The 11918-nt window shown below is 42.6% G+C and overlaps 2 protein-coding genes across 2 annotated transcripts in view; both read left to right on the forward strand.

The window, feature by feature from the left end:
* pfdn4 (prefoldin subunit 4) overlaps positions 1–1421 on the forward strand; it is a 1979-nt gene extending 558 nt beyond the window's left edge. Inside the window, exons 2-4 of the mRNA XM_060047420.1 lie at positions 120–227; positions 544–684; positions 1088–1421. Of these exons, the coding sequence (XP_059903403.1) occupies positions 120–227; positions 544–684; positions 1088–1219 (381 nt within the window). The 3' untranslated portion in view covers positions 1220–1421. The remainder of the gene's footprint in view (positions 1–119; positions 228–543; positions 685–1087) is intronic.
* Positions 1422–9730: 8309 nt separating this feature from the next.
* LOC132464337 (uncharacterized) lies at positions 9731–11598 on the forward strand. The gene is made up of 2 exons (XM_060060664.1): positions 9731–10079; positions 10686–11598. Exons 1-2 carry the CDS (start codon positions 10061–10063, stop codon positions 11432–11434), a joined length of 768 nt encoding a protein of 255 aa, XP_059916647.1. The 5' UTR covers positions 9731–10060; the 3' UTR covers positions 11435–11598.
* Positions 11599–11918: the final 320 nt, after the last annotated feature.

The following is an 11918-nucleotide window of genomic DNA, read 5'->3' on the forward strand; positions in this document are numbered from 1 at the left end:
TTCATCACCATGGAGGACATCTTAGTTATCATCAGTAGGAACAGACATGTGAACTAAGCTGTTGACGTAATACTAATTATGATATCTCTCCTTTTAAACTTATTCTTCCTTATCCCCAGGCGGTTGAAGATGTCAACGTCACTTTTGAAGACCAACAGAAGATTAATAAGTTTGCAAGAAGCACAAATCGAATGACAGAGCTGAAAGATGAAATAGAGGCAAAGAAAGTAAGTGTCTGTGACATATTGTGCTGTTCGTTGACTCTCGTACAGGACCTTTTGCAATACCATTATTCCATACCAGACTCATTCGCTTTGGATGTTAAACCTTAAGCTTTCATCAGCTGAGCATGGACAATGCGTCTTCATAGTAATAGCCACATTACTCATCAATTACTCACTCATGAGTGGTGTCAATAAATAATATACTATACTTACTACTTATATTATAATGCCATTCTCATAGGTAGGCATACAAATGAACAATGTTCATGCAGTGCTCCAAAATGAATGGAAATAATAACATGTCAATGTATCTTTTTAGAAATCCCTTCAAAACCTGCAGGATGCAAGCGATGACCTGATGATGTTCGACGACGACTCACTCCTGATCCCTTATCAAATTGGTGACGTCTTCATCAGCCACTCCCAGGAAGAAACTCAAGAGATGCTTGAGACTGCTAAGGTTTGCTTAAGCTCCTAACTAAAAACCTACCCCTTTACCTAGAGCCCTCTCCACATCCAAGAAATATATATATGGTAATGGCACTAAGGGATAAAGCAGTGGTTCTCGTCCTTTTTTGAGCAAACGCCCCCCTGACCTTACCCTGATCCTCTGGCAATGACATTCCATTTCATTTACTCTTGCACATTTCATTATTGGGCTTACCAACCCCCTAATGAATCATCTGGTTAATATTCATTCAGGTTTTGTCATCTGATGAACCAAATAACTGTCAAATGTTACTGTGACCCCTCGAGTAACATTCACAAAGCTTATGCCGTTGTTGACTTGACATAGTCGAGGTAAACAACAGCAGCAGCAGCCAGGGTTTCACAATTGCCTTTTGCCCTAACCCTCCCCCCAGGAAGTGCTGCAGCAGGAGATGAAGGAGCTGGAGGGTCGAGTGTCTGCCATCCAGCAGGTCTTGGGCGACCTCAAGGTGAAGCTCTACGCCAAGTTTGGCAACAACATCAACTTGGAGGCTGACGAGAGCTGAGCGGGGAAATGGACATTGACAGCTCTCTCAACATGGACTTTCTTTTTGTCATGCGGCTCAGATTTCGGATCACAGTGGACTGTCTTAATATATGTATACACACACACAATCAAATGTTAAGTTGGTCTTGGTTTTGGAGCCAAACCTTGAAACAGGACAAGTCACTGAAAAGTACAATAAATGGAAGTGATGTAAGATTTTACTTGGTCATAGTATTTTTCATACGTTTGTGTGGTTAAGGGTTACAACATGCATGATTAATATTCATCCAGCACCTCCTCCACACTCTCAGGCCATAGAATTCCCTTGAGTGAATGTAAATATGTACAATAAGACATCATCCTTCGCAGCCACTGGTATGAATAAGATGTAAATCTTTACTTTTCAAGCAGGAAAATCGTCTCCGTTTTGTATTAGAGAATATTTAAGAAGTTTTAATGAGTAGTTAAGTAATCAAAGCAACAGCTAGTCTTCTTTAGTGTCAAGGGAGAAAAAGTGAACCACTAACTAACATTTAATTGATATCTAGCTCAATATTTACCTAGAACCAACTCGTTTTAAACTTTGAATACGTTCAAATATTTATTAGGGTGTGAGGTTGTCTATCGACCCTATGGAAAAGCAAAACAAGGTGGCTATTTCTTTATGCTGGACATAACCTCTATGCTGTGCTCTGCAAACATTGCACAGCATGCATAATTTGCTCGGGGAATGAAGATCAAATAATTGCTCTGAATATATTTCCACATATACGCATTTAGCAGACCTAAATTAAAAATAATATATAATATGAAAGTGCACCCACTCAAGCTCATAAAGAGAGTGTTTGTTGATTAATTCAACCTAAAGAATTTCATCACAAAGCAACAATTGAATGGGCAGATTCAAATCTAAAAATATGAAATATATAAAATGTGTGTATTTTGTGTGATGTTTACCACACCGTCTGTTTGGTAAAGTACATATTATTTTAGTCTTGTCATTTCAACCATGGGGCAGCAACAGCACAAACAGGCCAAAGGGTGTCTCTGTTTCCCAACACATTCACTGGGATGCGTCCAGGTCTCAGGGACTTACGGCAAGCTCCTTTGTTATATCCCTGCATAGTAAGCATAGAGGGGAAATTAAATATCATGAATCATAATTAGATAAAATGGGAATTCCAATCACCATAACACAGAGTTGGAAAGAATTGATCTAGAAAAAAAGCCTGACCTTTCAAACCCCTTGTATTTGGTTCTCCTCTCAATTAGTCACACTGACAACAGATGTTTGTTATCACAGATGTTTGCAAAAAAATCCCATCCTTAGTTAAATTGCTCCCCTATTCGTCCCCCGGTTTCACGGTATGGTATCTCTGATTCATTATAATGGAAACACAATCTCATTCTTGCAAATGATTGCATCTGATTTTGCATCTGATTTTTTCATTTTGAGGCACCAGGCAAGGTATTGCTAAACAACTGTCCATCATTTAGCTGCATTGTCACATGGCAGCTCTGGGCCGTGAGCCTGAGTCAGTTGGATCACAGATTTCCTGACAGGACACCCGTTCATCACCTGGTCACCCCAAACATACTTTGACTCTTCTGATCATCATACAGAAACAGCAATGGGATTATCTGCAAAACCTTATCGATGGGATGAGACCACAGCTGACGATGAGATCACTTTGCTTCCAGGCTCCCCAAGAGTTCTCTTTTCTATTATCTTCAAACCAAGCCTACTCAGAGGACAATTTAATTGCATTGCCCATATCTTTGTATTTGCTTAAGATGATCAGAAGAGTCAAAGTATTCAGCGGGACAGTGGTCTCCCATCTAAAGAGACGGTGAATGGATGGGATTGTAGAAAATAGAGCGCTGCTGAACCATGGGTGGATAGACCAGGATGAATTGCATCAAGGGATAAAGTTGAGGGGGGACTATGATTACTGTGTGCAAAGTTATGTAACAGTGGGCAGACTCACTATTCCAAGCAGGCCTGAATGAAATATAAAGGTTTATGGCACGCCTGGATTATCAGCCTGACAATTGTTGCTGTTGCGAGACTTAATAATATGACTCACTTCAAGCCTCTTCTACGCCTTCTGTGCCCGGGTCGCTCTGTGTTTCTAGCGCCAGCGACTGCCTATGACATTGATTTCATTACTGTCCATCAAGGGTACCATGTTTGCTGAGGCAGCTCGGGAGGAGCTGAATGTCAATGACCTTCATTGGGGTATCATGTAATCCTATGTGAATTCTCACTTTAACTGTGTGTGTGTGTGTGTGTGTGTGTGTGTGTGTGTGTGTGTGTGTGTGTGTGTGTGTGTGTGTGTGTGTGTGTGTGTGTGTGTGTGTGTGTGTGTGTGTGTGTGTGTGTGTGTGTGTGTGTGTGTGTGTGTGTGTGTGTGTGTGTGTGTGTGTGTGTTGGGGTGCATGTGTGTGTGTGTGTGTGTGCATGCATGCCTGAATGTTGGGGTGTGTGTGCGTGTGCACACACACCCCAACATTCAGCCTAGGTGGTCATGTTTGTGTGTGTGCTGATAAAGTTGTGATTATGTGATATGAGGCGTTACAGGGGGGGGAGTGTGTTGATGTGTGTGTGTGTGTGTGTGGGTGTGTGTGGGTGTGTGTGTGTGTGCGGCGCAGTGGGCAGCGGGGGCACCTTGCAAATTCAGTCGACCTCAACCACTTCCTATCACCTGCAAATACAACTTCCTGTCCCCATGGAGTAGAGTTTCATGAACTTATGAAAGACATCTTAGGAAACTTATCTTAAACTATCTAAAGGAAAATCCAGAGAGCGTATCTAAATGGTTCCATGACTACCTTCAGTAGATATTGATTGTCGATTACAATGCCGGGTCCAAGACTAAAAAGTTCTGCATCATAGCATTCCTCATCACCTTTCATCAACTAATCAGTATTTAGTCAATCTAAATGTTAAAATAATAAATAAAACTATGATGACAACTGATGAGTTGTATAATCATTATATATTATTTATGCATTATATGCTTCTGTCTGATAAGGGACTAGTCGTGATAAAGTCAATAATGGATATTGACATCTGCATAATGTGCTTAGAGCTCATAATATGCATATATTGGACATTTTACATTAGAAATATTCATTTAAATAAATAATATACATCTCATATGCATTATATGCTTGGTATGGATAATCTGCCTTCATCTGATATTTGACATGTGGTACTATTCATTTAAATCAATAACGTATACATTTCAGAATAGTTCGAAAGCAATTGAAAAATGGATAGCCAGCCAAGGAAATTAAATGTTTTCTCCTCGCAATCAATTAAATACTTAAAGCTGCATATTTGTCTTATTAAAGGTTGGGTATGGAATTCTCTTTTTTGGCCTTTTTTGCAAAATTACTTGAAATCCTTATCATAACCCACTTACAGCCACTAAGTTAGAAGTATTGACATGAAAATTAAACAAGTCAATCATCTGTGGAACGGGCAGGGCTTGAAAAACTCCAGCCAATGATTTCCAAATCCACCGAGTGGCATTGGACAGTAAGTACGTCAATCAAACGGTCGTACTGCACTCCCCCTCCCCCTCTCCGCTCCCCGCGCGTGACCCTTTCGTGCACGTACTCAAAGCCCGTGACCCAGAGCAAGCTTCCGTTTGTTGTTATCCTGCAGTAGCTACTGGAGCTAGCTAACTAGCTAATCCACATTTGGTCCTAGCACTAGAAGACAACCCTAAACTCCAACCTAGCTAGCCTGGCTCGCTCTTGCGCATCTGTGTTCGCATCTCGTGCATGATTGCGCGTCCATGTACTTGGAATGGGTGGAGTCAGAGTGAGCGTCGAAGGAGAGGGGGTAGGACCATTTGAGTTGTGTATTTTCAAAATCTGCTGGCGTTTCGCCAATCCTATACCCAACCTTTAAAGAGACCCTATTATACTACTTTTCTGGTCTTCATTTCTTATTATTGACTCCTATAGCGCATCCTGACACGAATCACAGCACAAAAAACGATGTCGATTTTCGGGAAACTCTTCCTCTCATCTGGGCGCTTTCAGCATTCTCTGTCAACGCTCGGTTTCGTCCTTCTCCGCCCCCTCGCCCCCCTCCTGCCAACCCGACTCCATTGTGATCGGTTAGTGAAAAGTGCGGACTTGAAGCGCTCGCGCGGGCAGATTTGACCAGGCATATGGGGGCGTGGCAGGAGTGCCTCTACGTAGATGATTTCCCGGAAATGTGAACAAGTGAATCGCAAACGTTGTTCCGAGTGTTTAGAGCTCTGAACAGCCACCCATGACTGTCAGCAGGGAAGACGTCGAAATGCATGTACGCCATTATTTGACACTTTAGTATGGTTAAACATGACTATCAATCATTATAACAACGTTTATAACAACAAATTTATACAAATTCTTTAACTCTCATATTGACCTCGTTTTCAACTATCCTATATACTACAACAGAATAATGGAACTTCTGTAATTCTGTGACATTGGCCCATCCAGCCACCCCTCAGCAACACTTTTAAGGGGGCCAGCAATTGTAATTCTAAGCCATCTGTCCAAGAGACTACTACTGTCCAGACTACAGCTTGTTTCTATGACCGATTAAGATAAGATAAGCTATTTCCAACTGCGTGGTAACATGTATTATGTAAGAATAATTATATACTTACATTATATAGTAACATTTGGATTAGATGAACACTGAAACAGAGGAGATCATTTTGAAATGCATCCTCACCAAAGCTTGTCATTGACCATCACTGACCCCTAAGATGAAAATGTGTTTTTATTGATACATTGAACATGTTAGTAAAGATTTTAAATTACACTATACATCTTCACAATGTGAGTTAGAAAGTGTGTCAGCTTTGGTACTAACAGATGGCTCTTGTTGTGAAATGGTCTTTAAATGATTGATTACACGTGTCCAAATAACAAAATAGACGAGGTTTGTAGCGTAAAAATAATATTTTACATCTATATACATTACATCTATATATTTTCCTGTCGCTGGTAGTTTAATATTCTATACAAAAAGTGTGCTATGTATGAATAAGAAGGAACTTTAATCCTCTGCATCCCCTGTTTGTCAAGCTTAATGACACACAGCTGTGTATAAGTTGATTCCATTAATTATGGTGATTATATTCACCTCATATTCAGGTGACTACAGCCAAACCCTTTAAAGATTAATAATAGAAGCCATCAATGGCCATGAAATGCTTGAATTATAGGCATCCTCAACTGATAACAGTTTGAGATACATGTTAGATACAATTAAAGATAAGTGACATGAGTAATAAATTATACGACAACTAAGATAGTTAAAGATAAACACTGTGCACTAGTGAGAAATGGCGTTTCGTTTCATTTCCTGTATGGAAGTACAGTTTTTTGAAATGACAATAAAGTGAATCTTGAATCTTGAGAAGGAAATATGAATAGTCAAAAGCACTCTTATTAAAATAGGATTTTGCAGGTATAGTGCAATAATGTATAAAACACAAAACGAGGATAAGCTAAACCTATGCTGAGGGACTGAGGCCATAATTTACTCCCCCAGCCAGATTCTAGACCAACCAGAGAACAATAGGTTGTTGAATATATATTAATCCTTTCGCACCTTGTAAATTGAATCCCACGCATCGTATTACCTACGCGGTGACTGTGAGACCTCAATATCAACACAAAATAATAAAACATTTGAAAAAATCTGAAAGCAGCTGCTTTGTCATCTGCATATTAAGGCTACAATCCCACGATGAACAGAGGGACGGGGAGCTAAATGACCATCTGGAAAACCTCTGCTCTTCTCTGATGGAACCTGTTTATGTTTTATTCCCCCCCCCCCTAACTTGCATTCATATCCATGGCCTGAGCCTAGACCAAGAGGGAGATGATGAATAAGAATGAGTAAAACTGTGGATGTTTTATTTTCACTTTTTTAATCCCCGATTCACTTTATATTCCAAAGCAGTCTTTCAACCGTGTAAAATGCCAAGAAATTATGTTTTGATGCATAATGACTTAGGGACTGGCACATTTGTCATACAAGGCTCTTCAGACAAAGATATCAGTTGCCAAGACAGTCAGCTATTACAACTTTAAAATGTCCATGATTTAAATGATACAGCCAAAGGGAATAGGCCAATAGTTATGCAGGGTGGAACCACAAGATGATTAGTGATCGATTGCTTGTGGTTGAGAGACTAAGAGAACAATCGATCCAAGTTTTAACTTTTCAGTTAGGGGGAAACTCTGCCATTATTAGAGTCAATGGGCAGGTCTAATGGAATCTCCCTGTTTGCTGTAGCTTCAAACATCCAGTTCAGGCACTACGTCTGCCATCAAAATACTCCATTCTCTCAATTCCCTCACTGGTCCATGAAGTAGCAACCTCCGTTCAAAAGTGAGACATCCTTTTGAGACAAATCACTTTTTGTCATTGATCGTGACGATTCAGAGATGTGCATTACTTCCTCGGATCGTCTGTCACCGAGTCAGTTTTAATTAACCTTGAATAAATCCTACCACCACTTATGTGGAAACGGCCCAATGTTTATTCACTGTTCATCCCGCAACACAATAACCCTCATCCCCCAGCCCCCTTGGCATATCGGGGGCCGGGTGGATGCGGGCAGCGTTTTAAGTGTGATAGATGGAGTTTAGATTCAGGCGGCCGCTGTTGCAGCCTCCCTCACTTCCCCCCAGAGGAGCTGGGATGAGCCTCTGCTACAATATCACTGTTTAGCCTGGATGCTACCACGGTACCCGGGGCTGCTAACATAAATCAACACAGGTCTTATTTTGTGTTTTTTTCTTCTTCACTCACACTTTTTTTTTAGACGCAGACGCAAAGTTGGACCTATCCATACATTTGCATCAATACATCTCCTTCAAATAGATGTTAACCACGCAGCACCAATGCTTTTAGACAGAGACAGACAGCAGACGACCAACCGACAGGCAGGCATGCAGACCGACAGACAGACAGAAAGATAGGCAGACCGACAGACAGACAGACAGACAGACAGACAGACAGACAGACAGACTGACCAACCAACAGGCAGGCATGCAGACCGTCAGACAGACAGAAAGATAGGCAGACCGACAGACAGACAGACAGACAGACAGACAGACAGACAGACAGACAGACAGACAGACAGACAGACAGACAAACAGGCAGGCAAGCAAACAGACAGACAGACAGACAGACAGGCAGACCGGCAGACAGGCCGTCAGACAGACAGACAGAAAGGCAGATAGGTGGGCATGACCACAATAAAATTTGGTTATTGTTATTAATTTTGTATCAGTGTCAAGTCTTTTCCAAATCCAGGCAAAGTGTGGCAGAGAGTGTGCATGAATTGAGTGTATCCTGAATTATGTATTGTCCCTTGCTGTTTAGATAAATAAGGAAGAAGCCAAGAAAAATATTATCAAGGATAACATTTTCAAGTGTACCATTATTATTTTATTTTGGACTCATTGCTTCTCTTTAATCCTCACCTGCATGTATTAAATAACATATACCCGATGGATTCTTTATTTCTCTTTGATTCTCATTCAGACCCTTGTGTCAAAACATCCTCCCTTTGAAAGTTGTTTTGCTCGTTCTACCACCAGCTCCTCCACCTTCTCTACCCCATCTCTACCTCCAGCTCCTCCACCTTCTCTACCCCATCTCTACCCTCAGTCCTACTCCCATCTCCAACACCAGCTCTACCTCCAGCTCTACTTCCAGAAAAACACAGACTCACACAATAGGATGTCATTGCATGTGCAACATGATTCTGATACAAACCAACATACCAAAAATGTGTTTTCAGAAAACAATGCCAGCAACATTGAGCTTCACAAACTGGAAGTCATTGTTGCATTCAGATGAAGCTGCCAGCCACTGGACCGTCCTGTTCCCAGGGAGCCCTGCAGCTTCCGGTGCCCTGAAGCAGTTTAAACAGCGGTGAAGGACCTCTAAAATCTAATAAATTAGATTTGCAGTCAATTATATCTCAGTCAGACACTGAGAAGAACCATTGAACATTTTGTCCATTATTCATTTCATTTTGCTTATTTTTTTATCTTCTAGTCTGGCGTGTGATGGAGACACTGGGCATGGAAGTTGATACCTGTGACAGTTCCACCAAAACATTTGTTTAATTAGTTTGGTGTACTAGGAATGTTTATTTAATCGAACCCTCAGCAAAGCTATCCTGGAAGAGCACAGAGTGTAGGTGTTCCTCAAATATGATCAGTATTCAGAGCGAACAATACAGCTTGTTATATTGTTCTTCCATGGTAATAGATTGGTAAACAGGGAGCCAAATTAAAACACGATCTCTCTCAAGCTTGTTTATACTAGGTGATTCATTTTCATTGTATTATACTGCAATCAACAGTCAGCTCGCTCCTCTGACAAAAAAATACATAGATAAATACATAAAAAAATATGGCTTATGAAAGAACTGTAAATACAAAGGTTAAAACCACCAGTCTGCCGTTGCAATCTATTTACATACAGTAGATGTTTGAGAGTGTGACTGTGTAGATTTGTTTGTGTGTGTGTGTGTGTGTGTGTGTGTGTGTGTGTGTGTGTGTGTGTGTGTGTGCGTGCGTGCGTGCGTGCGTGTGTGTGTGTGTGCTTGCGTGCATGCGTGCGTGTGTACGTATATATCTGCATATATGAGTGTGTGGGTACTTAAAGGTGAGCATGCCCAGAGTAATTTTAATCCTCTCTGTGAATGGGTGATTATCACAATCTGTAGCTTAAATTCAGAGTGTGGAGAAAGTAGGGAGAGGGAGGACTGGTCCTGAAGGCTTAAAACTTAGCCAACAACGAGGGAAAAGAGGCAAAAGCATGGAAAAGAAAAACAACCGTAAGTAAATATTTTGTATAAAGTTTGATACGATAGCTGTTTAGATAAGGGATGTTTCTAACTGATACTTTTGGACATTGACTTAAAAGTTTAAAATATGTTTTACTTACTTTTACTCCATTGGATTGGGAATTGTGTCCACGGGAGATGTCAAAGTAAATATCCGTTCTCCATTATCGATTTGTGTCATTAGATATAATAAAGTGTATTCAATATATGTGTATGATGTACACATTTTATACAAAATACAATGTGTATTGTGTATAATGCATAATATGTGATTATATTTTTCTTTCTTCTGTTATTTTCCAGATGTGTGTGAGGCAACTTTAAGCATATTAGAACTATAAAGACCAGTAACTATAATTGTTGTGCACATAAAGCTACGTGATCCCATTGCGAAATACAACGAGATTCTGTAATAGTCCCACGAGGCAGATTAGCGTTAATAAACCATAATACCCCCCCCTCCTGACTCCCTCTACAACTTTCTCCCCCTCTCCCTCTCTCTTACCCCCTCTCTACCGCTCCAATCCTCTTGCTCTCCACTCCCTCCCTTCCTCTCTCTGCCCCCTCCCTCCCCGACCCACCCACCCACCCCCCCAGTCCAGTTCTCCATCCGGGGCTACGAGGCGTCGGACCGGCGTGAGGTGCTGGCGCTGCTGTCCGACGGCGTGCTGGAGCACGTGTACCCGGCCTTCTTCCGCAGCCTGGCCTACCCGGACCACGCGGGCGTGGCGCTGAGCGTGTGCGTGGCCGGCTACGTGCTGGGCGGCGGCTCCTACCTCCAGGCCCTGCTGTGTGGCGCGGCCTGGGCCGGCCTGCTCTACTACTGCTGCCACCAGGTCCACCAGGGCTACCTGCGGCGGAGGCTAGAGGCCGCCCGGGGCCAGAACGGCCCGCTGGAAGGGAGCGCCCTCTGGGTGGCCGAGACGGAGGTGGGCGGGCGCACCCGGCTGGTCGGGGCGGTGGCGGTGCGGGCGGTGAAAGGAGACCAGGGGGCTCCCGGTGGAAGGGGCGAGGACCGGACCGGAGAGGAGGAAGAGGAGGAGGAGGAATTTGAGGAGGGGGAGGAGGAGTTGGAGCTCTACGGCGAGTTGCCCCTCATGGTCGTGTCGTACGGCTGTCGTCGCCGGGGCCTGGGGTCGCTGCTGGCGCTGAAGGCCCTGGAGACCTGCAAGGGCCGCGGGTACACACGGCTGCTGGTGGACAGCAGCTCGCCGCAGGCCGCCGCCAACACCCTCTACCGGAAGATGGGCTTCGTCCAGACGGTGGCCCACGGTGAGACGCACGCCAACCGCTGGATCGCCATGTTGGCCAGAGTGCAGGTGTTGACACTGGAGAAGTTGTTATAGTGGCGGTGGGCGGACGGGGGGGATTCTACACGGGACACAGCCGTCACTCTGAGGTTACCACCGTTGCTGGTTTTCTCAACCACTTCTTGTTTTCTGTCAAATGTACTGGAAGCACCTTGCAATGCAAACAACCACACCAATAAAAGTAAGAGTCATTTCCATGAGACAAATGTTCAGTTTGACCTGTTTTGCAAGATCATTTATGAATTGAATAGTGAAGGCTGCAATTGAAGGCTCAATTGCTGTGCATTTAATTGCATCAAGTATTGTCACCAACACAACTGTTGTTTTTTTATGTAAAAAAATTAAAGAAAAAAGGGCAGAAATATATATGAATAACATAATGACGTAGAGTGATTTGGAACACCGAAACGTAAGCTTCTTTCCAGAGCATAGTTGAATCCCTTTGCCTGGGAGGAATTAATGCCAGCTGACTTTTAAGACCACAATACTCTTTGCTTAAAATACCGAGGAAAATGCAATA

Source organism: Gadus macrocephalus, chromosome 1 (genome assembly GCF_031168955.1).
Source record: "Gadus macrocephalus chromosome 1, ASM3116895v1".
In the NCBI taxonomy this organism is placed as follows: domain Eukaryota; kingdom Metazoa; phylum Chordata; class Actinopteri; order Gadiformes; family Gadidae; genus Gadus; species Gadus macrocephalus.